Source organism: Rhinatrema bivittatum, chromosome 8 (assembly GCF_901001135.1).
Source record: "Rhinatrema bivittatum chromosome 8, aRhiBiv1.1, whole genome shotgun sequence".
Classification (NCBI taxonomy): domain Eukaryota; kingdom Metazoa; phylum Chordata; class Amphibia; order Gymnophiona; family Rhinatrematidae; genus Rhinatrema; species Rhinatrema bivittatum.
In genome coordinates, this window is record NC_042622.1 from 138,118,514 (window position 1) to 138,131,640 (window position 13,127).

Consider the following 13,127-nt stretch of genomic DNA (forward strand, 5'->3'; position numbering starts at 1 on the left):
GCTGGTGGATATGATCCTGGTTGGATGTAATCCCTGGTCTCTGTAGAGGGGGGGAGGTAAGGAATGGAGGATGGTCGGGGTGGGGGGAGAGCCTGTGGCAGTATGAGTGGCATGAGGTTCGAATGGTGATGAATGGACTACAGGTGTTGGTGGGTTCTGTGGGGGGAAGATTGGAGAGGATAAAATGGTAAAAGGTGTTGGGACAGAGATGCGACCGATGTTATGTTGTTGAAGCTGCGTATTAGATATTTTTGGATTGTATTGCTAGCTCTGTATATTGCTTGCTCCTGCTGCTAAGCGAGACTAAATGTCTGTCGATGTTTCTTCCCAATAAAAACTATTTTGGAAAAAAAAAATATATACTCATGTGTATCACCAAACCAGGTGAGTGTTGCTGTTAAATAAACAGATTCATTATTAAATGGTCAACAAAAATAGTGTTACAAAAAATGTATAACAAAAAATACTGTATTACAGCCGCGGGGTTACCTCTGAGTGTGAACACATTCTATCATGCAGCAGTGTCTCCCTAGTAAGGAAAGTTAATGAAATACCAGAAGTGCTTAAATGAAAGAAATGGCACCAAAAATATTTTTCTTAATGCTGCACAGCTTATAGTTAAGGAGATCTTATCTTCGGCAATGAGCATTGTAAACTCACTTTATCAAACTGTACAGCGAATTAAAGTTTCCCTACAGCTAAGGAGATCGGTCTATTCTTTCTGAAAAAGGGCATGTAAAAGGGTATTACATTACCACATAGAGTCTGAACTGCAGTTTTTATTTGGGTTTGATTTTAGGAGGGAAGAGGGTAACATGCTTTGCAATTGTTTTTATTACCTGAACTTGATGAATAACTTCTTACTCTAGATGTTTCTAAGTCCCGAATTTGGGTGAATAAATCCCTTTGAGCTATGTGGGCATGCAGTATGCATTACCATCTGTGTTTGGGCCTGTCCTGTAATCTCTCAGCATTAGAGGATCAACAGACTATGAACTCTTGCAGTTTGAAAAAAAACTCAAACTGATGGAGAAGATCAAGCAATACACCTGCCTGTTGATTGAGCTGGGTAAGTAATACTCAAATACACTATGCCCACAGGGTCATTCACCTGTGGCAACAAGCAGAGCTCAGAGCTAGTTCATTTTTGTCACAGGAGGAGAGAGGTTGCCTTCATATTCTCTGTGTGAGAGAGAGAGATTTAACAGTTTAGGAATTAAGAAATCATGAAGATACACTGGGCTCTTCTTCTTGCGGTAATCCTGAAATCAGGCCATGCAAATCCAGTCCAAGTGCAGGAGGACATTCAAACTCAAGAGAACTTTGACCTTCCACAGGTAATAATCTTCCAGTTTTATAAAATGTTATACAATTGCCTCAAAAGTCCTTATTAAAATCTGATGGATTGGTAAGACCCTAACAAATGGCCTGATGATCCTGTGCAATCACATCACAATAGCTTTGCTACCTTGAGCACTGGCCCTGTGAGATCTCAGAAGCTAAGAGGAATGGGACCAGACAGTGCTTAGGAAGCAGCACTCTTCCCTCGGAGCCAGTATTGAACGAATATAACTGCATGTGATAAGAAGCACTAGGCTGAAGGTGCTGTCCTTAAGATGAGACATTAAACCAAGCCTCTGTCTGCTCCGCAGATATGAAAAATCGCCATGGCACCTTAAATGGGGGTTAAGCAGGGAAATTCATATGCCCTGAATAAGCACTAACACAAGCTCCATAATTTGACATTCTATGAAATTTGTCTTTAGCTTCAGAAAAATATCTGCTACCATTTTTTGAATGTACGCCTTCTTAATGTAAGTATACTATATGCTACAAAAATTAAATAATAGCAATACATATTTTTTGACTCAGCAGTTTCCTCCTTCTCCTTTGGGTTTTCAGATCAATTGGAACCAGAGCTAGGTTCTGGCACTCTGAGCCTTCATTTGCAGCAACCTGGGGACTATTCCATTGTTTATATTCCCTCCCAGTCATTGAAGTGACAGTCTTCAGCTGGGTGGCTGGGGGCTGAGCATTAGGACTCCTTCCAGAACCCTGCACTCATGAGTCCTAACCCAGGCCCCTGGTGTTGCCATTGACTATGACTCTCTTCTCTCTTGCTGGGATCCATGATCACTGCCTCTGCAACATTCCCAGCCTTGATCGACCTGGGGAGTGGGAGCTCTGAACTGGAAATCAAATCCAGGTTCCTCCACATGGCAGTGGGGGGTAGTGGTCTCAATCCAGTTCTAGACGCCATAGCAGACGCATTCACATCACAGCTCCTATTAATCCATGAATTCTGTTGCATACCTCATCACTGACTGGTGACACAGAATGCACAGAAATAAAGGTTAATAAATGAAACTGGTGACAAAAAAAAAAAACAGAGCAAACAACCCTTCCCCTAGAGGGGAGACTCCATCTTATTTTGGTCTGCTAAGTACTAGCAATCATATGGTCCTAAAAAAAATTGAATTCTTTGTAAGTTGTGATGCTTTTAATTGGACCAAATCAATAGTAATGATGAAGATTTTCACCTTGGTCTAGCAGGAAGGTATTGCAACTTACAGCAAATCAGGTTTCATTTTTGCCAAAACTGATCATCTTCCAATTCCCTCTCTCATAAAGGTTCCCCAACTCCAATGTGTATTGTTAGGAATGTTGAAATATCTCTCTTCTCCCCTACATTTCTCTCTCTTGAGAGCTTAAAAATCCCTTTCTGCATGGGATAAGTAAAAAAGACAGGAAGAGATTCATTCATAAGAAGAGGTGGTGTTTTCCTGTTCTGAATGCAGAGGATGTTTATTAACAGCGGAGTTTCCTTTGCCTTAGATCTATGGAAAATGGTATGACATTGCCATGGGCTCGAACTGCAAATGGTTGAAGCAATTCAAAGATAAATTCAACATGGGAACGCTGGTTCTTGGAGTGGGGGAAACGAGTGACACGATCAGCACCTCCAGCACCAGAATCAGGTGAGTTCTAAATGCAAAACAAATATGGCAACATAACTTGCCTGCAAACAGGAGCCACGTGTGCAAAGGAATACAGCGAAACCCATTGCATTTAAGACCCACTGTCCATCTATATGAATCTTTTCCTACAGATGAATGATAAACCTCCTTTAAACATGCACAAGGGTTCTTCTTTAGCTTCCTGGCTTTCACCAGGCTTGTTTGAACCATTTTAACTTGAGGGGGGTTTTTTTGGGTCTTTTTATTAACCAAAAATGTATAACTAAGAACTTCTAACGTATTCAGCTCACAATAAAACCTGTAAGGGTTCAAACTATTTCATAATGGGAATCTTAAAATATGCTGTCCAAATTTTAGTCACTGCCGTGCCTATACCACTCCACTGTCATTTTTAAGTGATTTGTTATCATGGATATTAAAAAAGTGATTTCCAAAGCACATTGACCAAACCCCACATCTATACAGTGGAGACTTGAACTGTAGTTGTAATAGCAGCCAAAATGTGGTGAGATAAATCTGGAAGCTTCTGCAGCAGCTGAAAAGATCTTCACCTTACCTGTCCCTCACCTGGCTCCGTGCCATCTAGATAAGCTAAGCCAGTCCTGGTTTTACTCTATGACATCTATGGATTTGTTGTTCCAATTGTTAGAGGAAAAATAGGACTAAAACCCAGTAGAAGCTGCTACACCACTCTTCCCATCCACTATCCAAAGTGTGAATGTGCACAAAGGAAACAAGTGCATTAGGTGGCCACAGGGAATACCTGGCCATGCGCCGCATTAAAGCAGGTGGCAGATAGCACACATAAGCACAACTAACTCATTTCTCCTCTCTAGGGAAGACAAGTGTACTCGAGTTCATGGTGCATACCAAATAACTGACATTCCTGGGAAGTTCATCTATTATAGCCCCAGTAAGTTTGCAAGTTGTTTTTTGTTTTTGTTTTTTAATCGTTGATCTTGGCATTCTGCTATGTTTTTCACTGCTTGTATATCACCTTGGTCAGGGACACGGTAAGTTGGTATGTAAATTTTATGAACAAAATGAAATTAAAATGATATCCATTTTCAGTCAGCCTGTTGGTTCGGCTCTGACGTGCGGGAGGCACGTGAATTTGATTCCCGGCAGAGGTCTTCCATTCCTCAGGCCAGCTGGAGTTGAGAATGCTGCACACAGCCTGCTGAGTGGGGGGAGGGAGTCAGGCACTGCACAATGGTGACACCTAGTGCCAGAGCCCAGGGGCATGGCCTGTGGCCAAGGACTGCTCCTGCAATAACTGGACGAAAGTTAGTTGGGAGGAGATATAAAATAGTTGGGAAAAAATCCCCAGGTAGTTGTGAATGAAGGCTTCTGGAGCCAGATCCCAGCCCTGAATGCAACTGTGGTGGAAGCCCAAATGGAGCAGGAGGAAATTGTCAGGTGAAATACAAAATGCCCATTCACACTATAGTTTTGTCACATGCAGCAAATATTCCTAGCAAATCCTTCAGTGTGTATAGGAAATGTCTAGGCATAATAAAGCTTTGCTAGGCACCCTAGAAGTGCAGCGAGCATGTTAGGTGTGTTATTTCTCTAAGTCCTTATCCACGAGCAAGTGCACCTCTTAGCTCCATGTCATAAGAAACATACAAGTTAGTCCTGGTTTTATCAATTCAAACATCAAGCAGAAACAATTCAGCTAATTTGTGCTAAAAACCACAAGTCCCTAATCAAACTAGGGATTTCATTTTTATTTATCCCTCAAATTTATAGCCTCCTTTGTAGCTGTTCTTGGATGATGATCCACTGAACCTCACCCAACAGGAAATACATGGATTATGGTTGGGATTTTGCAGTGTAATCCACAATCTCAGGGCAGGTGCAAAAGTATTAGGCATCCTTGGTGAACCTTATAGCCTTACTCCCTTCCCCTGCCCCTTCCACACACAATAAAAAATTAACATGTATATAACAACAGATTTTACACGAAAAAAGGACATTCAAGGTACAGTCTTCTGAGGTAAAAACATCACTTACAACAAATTCATATTACATTTACATGCACTGTTGTAGTGCCAATCAGAAAACCTTGCAAAAAAACAAAAACAACACTTGAAACCCATATGGTATTAGGCCTAATATAATGCGTACTGGGTGTAGGCTTGGCCCTCAGAAAGCCATTATAATTTCAATTTAGTGAACCTACAATGCCAAAACAACATTAACTGCCAGCAATTAAACATGAAAATACAACACTACAAATATTACATCAGGCCCTAAAATACCAATACATTGGTTAAAAAAACAGAACTAGCCAAGCTGCTATAGATCCCTACACAGAAACTACACATTAGAAGAATATGTCATCTCAGTCAGTCATGGAAAACACAGGCAGACCCTCAACAAATACAAAATAAAGAGACCATGCAGTATGAACAGAAATGTGTAGACAAAAACTGAATTGGAATATGCAAGAAATCAGATTCTGTATGCAGTGCAACAGTGGAAAACCAGAAATATTTATCATTCCTCATAAAACATCTAACAATAAAATCAAGAAATATAAAACATCAGTAATAATACAACCATACTAATAAAAATATACATATTTCAATACAGCGATGAATAAAATAACATCCAATAATTAAACTCATGTAAAAATGTTTAAAAATATTTCAAACAGTAATAAAATACTTCAGAACAACAGACACATTTAAAAAAACCCCAAAATTATAACTAATAAGGATTAAAAAATCCTCACTCTCTATACCTGGGAACGTTTGATTTCAGATATACTAAAATTGTCATGGATTAGCAAGGGTAAGAGGGATTATTTACTAAAATAGCAAATAATCCATATATTTTTTTTATCATCATCCCTTTTTTAAATTTGTAACTTTAAAAAAAAATTATGAAAAGTGTACATTATTGGCCGAATTTTAAAATGGCCACGTTTGTAAAAAAAAAACGGGGGTTACGTGAGTGGCCAGGCCTTGCATGCGCCACGCGCATTTTCAAGGGGCCCGGCTACAAGTGTGTAACCCCCATCATGCACAGAAGTGCCAGGCCCAGAGAAAGAGGTGGTCCGGGAAGAGAGGAGGGGTCGGGCTGGAGGCGTAAGTTGCATCTGCTCCAACGGAGCAGTAAGCAATAAAACAAAAAAAAAGAAAGGTAGGCGTCAGGGTTTAGGGGGTGGGGAGGAGAGGGGAAGAGGGGAAGAGGGGAAGAAGGAGGAATTATGTGTAGAGGGGTAGGGAAGTTCCCTCCCAGTCCGCTCCTTAATTGGAGTGGACTGGGAGGGAACTTGGGGAAGCCCAATTGCATCGCCGTGCGTAATCGTACAAAACTGGGCCCCCCCTATGCTTGCAGCCATGGGATTTTATAACATGTACGCGCCGGCACGCGCATGTTATAAAATTGGTGCATCCATGTATGCGCGCTGGGAAGTGTATGCACATGGACGTGCGCGCGCACTTTTTACAATCTACCCCTATTTACTTTCTTCTCAGTGACCACACCCACATTTTAAACTTCAATTTTTAAATAATGACTGTTTTAAAAAATGATTGCATTTAATTACTTTCCTTAAGTGACAGACTCAATTAAGGAAAGAAATCAATGTATACTTTTCATAAATTTTAAAGAGAAGTTTAAAATTTTAAAAAAAGAATGATGATTAAAAATGTATGGTCTATACATTTGAGTATTCCTGGTGTATGAATGTCCAGTAAATAAATATAACAGGTTAAGGAATAAGTAACTGCACAGGTGAATGTTATATTGTATGGTTAAAAATATTTTCATTCAGTATTTTTTGGATCACGTTTTGATTTAGAATAAACACACCCATGCACAAATTTGCATTAAGACCACTGAACAAACAAACCTTTTGCAGCACCAGGTGACATTGTGACCAGCACATGAAATTTGCATAGAGCTAGACCCTCAGGAAATATATTTAAGAAAAATCTACATGGAACCTTTTGTGCTCTTTGGAAGAATATCTCCTAATGTGATGTCCTAACATGTATATCTAAACTTTGTTCTTATCTCTAGGATGGGGCATGACCATTGAGTCCTATGTGCTGTACACCAATTACAATGAGTACGCCATCATTCTGATGCGGAAAACAAAGAACGCAGAGACAACCACAACAATGAAACTTTATGGTAACTCTAGACTTTCCCTCCTACTAATGATGGGGGGTGAGGGGAAAACTGACTCGGCTAAAAAAAAAAAAAATCTGCATTCTGCTTCTGCCCTAAGGATATCATCTACGGTTGTCAGCTCTTGCAAAAGGCTCCCTAAGTTTCCTGATGCTGTGCCTGAAGGTGTGAGGGAATTTGGTCATGAGGTTGAGCAGATGCAGCTTAACTTCATAGAGCTGTGACGTGTTGGCAACTCAATAAGTCTCAGCTTTACACAGTGACTTTTTAACAGCCAATGGGACCCCTTTAATCCTTCCTCTGCAAGTCTAGTAACACTGAGGGGGAAAAGTGAGTACTGCAGACAGCTCTGTAGAAACAAATGCCCAGTAGCACCTGTGACCTGCCAGAGCTAAAGTGAGGGAAACTAAAGCTTTGCTTAAGAGAGATTCTGTGGAGCCAGCAGCAATGTTCCTGTTCTTTGTATCAGTGGCCAAAGCCCGAAAAGCCCCACCAGACAGTGCCATGTCTGTTTCTCACATTGTTGGCCCCACCAGGCATACCACCATTTCTTTTGTTTACTACAATTTAGTTTAGTTTATTAAAACCTAACTAATCGCCTGTCTGGGGTGATAAAGCATGGGCAGCCTGCTAGGGCTGCTCAGCATGACAGGATCTACTTGACTGTAGCACCACCACTCCTGCTCCTCACATTAGGCTAAAATCATACAGGGCTGGTGTGGATCCAGATCCTGGAGCAGCCACTATCCTTTCTATCTCTATGTCCACCCCTGTACAGGAGTTCCTGGGACAGTCACACCATTTTAAGGCTGGCCTTGGTGTCTACTGTAATGCTTCTGAGCCCAGGTGTGAAGGGGATGAAAGGTTTTCTAAAGCTCGGCCACATTCAACACTCAAAGAGGGTATGGCTCACAGTGGCCCATGGCTGCTTCGGTGTACAGCACCCAAGCAGTAAGCACTCAGGGAATTTTTCGCACAGGGCGGCCCTGTATGAGCATGTATGCAAATGGATCTCGTCTTGTGTTTGGATAATACTTTGGCACCCTCTAGAGGTTCCTGTTCAGACTGTCGCAATTGTGCATATGGTGTAAGCTAATAGCACATCTGAAGAAGAGATCTCTGTGAGCTCAAAAGCTCACTATTTTCATGCGGTCTTTATAATGTTCAATACGGATGTGCATTTGTTTGAAACAAATGGGTAAAATGCAACAAATGAGACCATTTTTGTTTCATTCATGGACCTCCGAAATGAATGAAGGGTGCCACTACGTGTTGCTACCACCTCAGGGGTCTTGTAATCATTCAGCCTTTTTGCTATACCACAGATTCTATACCTTGAGGTTCTAGCTGCCACTCTGCCTTGTTTCTTTACTTCTAACACTACATACCTTGGGCATCTTGCTGCCACTATGCCTTGCTGCCCTGCTCCTGACACAATACCTTAAGGCTCTTGCTGCCATCCAGGCCCCTGATGCTACACCTTGGGAATCTTGCAGCCACACTGCCTAGATGCCATGCCCCTGACATTACACTTGGATGTCTTTCTGCCTCTCTGCTTTCTTGCCATATTACAGACTTTACCCATTGGGGTTCTTACTGCCATTCTGGCTTGCTGCTGAGCCCCAGACTCTATACCTTGGGGTGTTCTTGCCACTGTGGGCGGTTGCTTTGCACCTTTCATGGTACTTTGGGGTCTTCACGCCACTCTTTGTGCTGCTTTGCCCTGTGAAGGAGTGGCCCTAAAACCCCTCCTTAACCTGTTCAGGACTAGGCAACTATCCTGGTCCACCTTAAAAACCCGGAGAGACAGAGAGCCCTCAGAGTAAGAATAAGAGCAGGGACTCAGGTGGGAGCAGACAGGCCAGGCTCAGGTCTCCAGGAGAAGGCCTCTGTGTGGCTCCTGTCACATTGCTGTCCTATGGTGAACCCTGTATGTGAACATTGCAGGTACTTGTTGTGAACACTGCTGAAGGTATGCAGATAAGCTATTTCATGTGCATTGTAAATAAAAGCACTCAGAGAAGCCTTGACTGCTCATTTACTGTGCCACATCTTCCTCTGTCAGTACGTGAGCTTTTTTCCTGCACCTTTTCTACCTTGTACCACCTTCATGGTGCCTTAAGGTGTTCACGCAGTCTTAGTGCCACTTTACGTCTTTTTTGCTGCATTTAGGGGGTCATGCCACAGTTATCAATGCCCTCTTTTGAAGCCTTGGCGTATTTTTCACACTCACTTCTGCTTTGGTCGTCTGAAAGTGTCTTGATGAACTCCTGCCACTTCTGGTATTCTTTTCCCTTTACGGTGCCTTGGAGTTCTCTTCTCCCTTCTGATGTTGTCTACCCACAAGTTGCATTAAAACCAATTAGAAAACCCCAATTTGAAGCTCAAAATAGGCTGCATTGCTTCCTCCATTGACTTTAATGGGAAACAAATCGAATGAATAAATACAATTTTTTTTTTGTTTGAAACTAATGAAACAAATGAAGGTGACCTACAAAATGAATGAATGAACCAAACAAAAATTTTGCCTCTCCACCTTCCTATTGTCCAGTGAGATGTATCACAACCTGCAAGGAGTCGTTTTCTAAAGAACCAACATGGCTACTAGAGCTCTGCAGCACATGGCAACAGCAAAATCCTGAAAGAATTTTTTTTGCTTTGAATGTACTTTAAAAAGTTCTTATTACTTGTTTTTTCCTCTATTGTAGCAAGCTTATTTTCAAATTCTCTTTTAGCCTGCTTCATTATTTTTTTACATCTAACTTGCCTGTGCTTATGCTGTCCCCTATTTTTCCTCATTTGGGTCTGCTTTCTATTTTTGGAAAGATGCCCTTTTGGCTTTAATTGCCACTTTCACCTTATTATTAAATATTGTTGTTTGGTTTTCCTTTTATCTTTTTTAATATATAGAATACATTTTTGTTACACTTACCGCCCACTCTGGCCGCACCGGCCCTGCTCCCCGCGGTCTCCTACCTCACGCCGCCGGCCGGCTCATCCCCGGATCCCCTGCTCCTTCCTCCTACAGTCCTGCATCCGTTCCGTCGGTGCCGGTCCCCCATCGGGGCACGGGACTCCACCGGCCTCCCTGCCTCTCAGGTCCTCCCTCTAGGCGCACGTGACTATGGCCTCCCCTTAAAGGCCAGTGGCAGGAAAACCCTGCGGGCCCCACAGGACATCGTCACTACGCTTGGCCTATTTAGGCTTGCTTCTCCTTCACCTCCCTGACTTGGCAACGAGTCTCCTGCCTTGTGTGGTGGTTCTGGTGTGTTCCTTAGTCAGTTCCTGCCCTTTGCTCCTGGATCTGCTTCTGTTCGTGCCTTCTGCTCCCGCCTTCCGCTCTTTTTCCAGCTCCCAGTTCCTCGCCCGTCGCTCCTTCTCCCCTCGGACCGGATCTCTTTCTGCTTGCTTGCCGCCTGCCCAAGACTACGGATCGGACCACTCTCTGCTTGCTTGCCGCCTGCCCAGGGCTTCGGATCGGACCTCTCACTGTTTGCTTGCTGCTTCCCCAGAACCTCAGACCAGGACTTCCGCCCTCCTGGCCACCCCATCGTGGAACCTGCCTCCAGTACTTCGTCAGAACCTCTGTACAGGGGCCCACCTAAGTCAAGCCAGTCCCGGCACCCAAAGGCTAAACCCGCCAGGAATGGGATTGGTATTGGTAAAGCTCCAGCCGGCCCCTGTCTTCCATCAGCCTCACCTCCTGTCATTGGGAACCTGCGGCAGGTCTTCCTCCCAGGTAGTGTTAACCCCAACACAGGCCAAAGGTCCACATTTCCGTCGAGGTCACAACACCACCATTATAGTTTTCCATTTTAACCTTGGAATTTCTACCCATAAGAATTCAAGAATGCAGTTTGTTTCCTGCAAAAAATTTATCTTGCTTGACTGTATGCCATTCTTAACATATAGTGCCATCCTTCCACCAATTTTATTTGCCAATTTTATTTGCACCCTGATATCACAGTGTCCTGTTGGTTATCCTCCTTCCACAAGGTCTCCGAAATACTTTGAATGTACTTGTAAAAGTTTTTATTATTAGTTTTTGCTTCATGGCAAGCTTCTTCTCAAATTCTGTCTTGGACTGTCTTACTACTGTTTTACATCTAACTTATAGGGCTTATGTTCTATTTTTAGTCTGCCCGAGACGTTTAAATGCCATGTCGAGATCTTGAGAGATGTTTGATTCCGTCCCGGATCTATGAATATTTTGCCATTATTAAAGAAAAGATAAAGATCTGTTCCCCCTGAAGAAGACTTTTTACAGTCAAAACATGGCCCATGTCGGTTTTGGGTGTTGCGAGATCCCTATTTTTGGCTAAGTATTCTGTTTTGTTAACGTTGTGAATGCAAATCCTTTTTTCCACATTTCCTCATTGCCGCTGAAGCTTAGAACAATGTTGGAGTTGCATTAACCGTGTGTATGTTTATTGAATAAGGGTATTATCACCAGGTAGTAGCCATCGTTCCCGTGAGCCACCCACTCTTCATTCACATCCTCTAGACTTTATGGATCCACACTGTTTATCCCACGCCCCTTTGAAGTCCTTCACAGTTTTGGTCTTCATCACTTCCTCCGGAAGGTCCAGGAATGAGTCCTGGCCATCAGTGTGCTCTCTGTATTCTGTTAAAAGTACTAGTACAGGTAGCTAACTCTGGTCCTGGAGAGCCACAAACAATGGAGGGAGTGCATGCAAATCTATTTCATGTATATTCATTGTGGATATCCTGAAAACCTAGCCTGTTAGTGGCTCTCAAGGACTGGAGTTGGCCACCCCTGTACTAGAATGTGGAAGTGTAGACAGATCATGAGATCCAGGGACTCTGGGCTTCCAAAGTGCATCTCTTCTCTAAATACTTTTTTGCTTGTGATTCTCCCAGGACGGAGTCCAGAGCTGCGACAGGGTCTGATTGCAGAGTTCCGACAGTTTGCCTTGGACCAGGGCATTCCTGAAGACTCCATTTTCATCCTGATAAACAATGGTAACCAGCTTTATTACATTAAGTAAAATCTCATATTTCTGTGTCTCAAATGCATGGGCAGTTTTGGTTTAAAGCACTTTTTTTTTTTCTGTGTACTTCTTTTGCTATGTCACTCAGTACATTTTTTTTTTTTTGGCTAGATGGTGAACAGTTTATATACTGCATTATTTTTGGATAATGCTTGCATTGATTCTGTAAAGAAAAATCACAGCCTGCAAAGGATCCAACTTAAAAAGGCCTACTCTGCTGATTTAATAAAATATAGCAGCTGAGAAGTGTGGAGACTGAGCACTGTTAGCATTTCTTTATTTTATTTATAGAATTTACAGTCTTCTTTCCAACTAAGGCCTGGATGTACCAAAATGAACTAAATATTGCATGTGATAGGAAAAGGGGTGTGTTTTATGGTAATAGGCAGTTTATTGCAAAGTGTACAATCTTACAGGCCGATACAGTACAGTGCACTCCGACGGAGCGCACTGTTAACCTGCCCTTGGACGCGCGTTTTCCCTTACCCCTTATTCAGTAAGAGGCGGAAAACGTGCGTCCAACCCGCAGCACCTAATAGCGCCCTCAACATGCAAATGCATGTTGAGGGCCCTATTAGGTATGCCCGCGCAATACAGAAAGTAAAATGTGCAGCCAAGCCGCACATTTTACTTTAAGAAATTAGCGCCTACCCAAAGGTAGGCGCTAGTTTCTGCCGGCATTGGGAAAGTGCACAGAAAAGCAGTAAAAACTGCTTTTCTGTGCATCCTCTGACTTAATATCATGGCGATATTGAGTCGGAGGTCCCGAAGAGTAAAAAAAAGAAAAAAAAAAGAAAAAAATTTTTTAAATGGGCCGGCGGCTGTCGGGCCGAAAACCGGATGCTCAATTTTGCTGGCATCCGGTTTCCGAGCCCGTGGCTATCAGCAGGCTGGAGAACCCACGCCGGCAAAATTGAGAGAGAGAGACTAACTGTAATACCATTATACTAGGTAGGTATTTATACTTCTATATGAGGCCTACCTAGTCACT

General features: G+C 42.7%; 1 protein-coding gene across 2 annotated transcripts in view; it reads left to right on the plus strand.

Annotated features, from left to right (window-relative positions):
- Positions 1 to 918: 918 nt before the first annotated feature.
- AMBP (alpha-1-microglobulin/bikunin precursor) overlaps positions 919 to 13,127 on the plus strand; it is a 41,030-nt gene continuing 28,821 nt past the window's right edge. The window contains exons 1-5 of one of the 2 annotated variants that reach the window (XM_029613986.1): positions 919 to 1,069; positions 2,836 to 2,978; positions 3,815 to 3,891; positions 7,014 to 7,127; positions 12,006 to 12,107. In XM_029613986.1, coding sequence (XP_029469846.1) covers positions 2,863 to 2,978; positions 3,815 to 3,891; positions 7,014 to 7,127; positions 12,006 to 12,107 — 409 coding nt within the window. In that variant the 5' untranslated portion in view covers positions 919 to 1,069; positions 2,836 to 2,862. Of the gene's footprint in view, positions 1,070 to 1,112; positions 1,338 to 2,835; positions 2,979 to 3,814; positions 3,892 to 7,013; positions 7,128 to 12,005; positions 12,108 to 13,127 lie in introns of those variants that run through there. The other variant, XM_029613985.1, reaches the window with a different exon arrangement.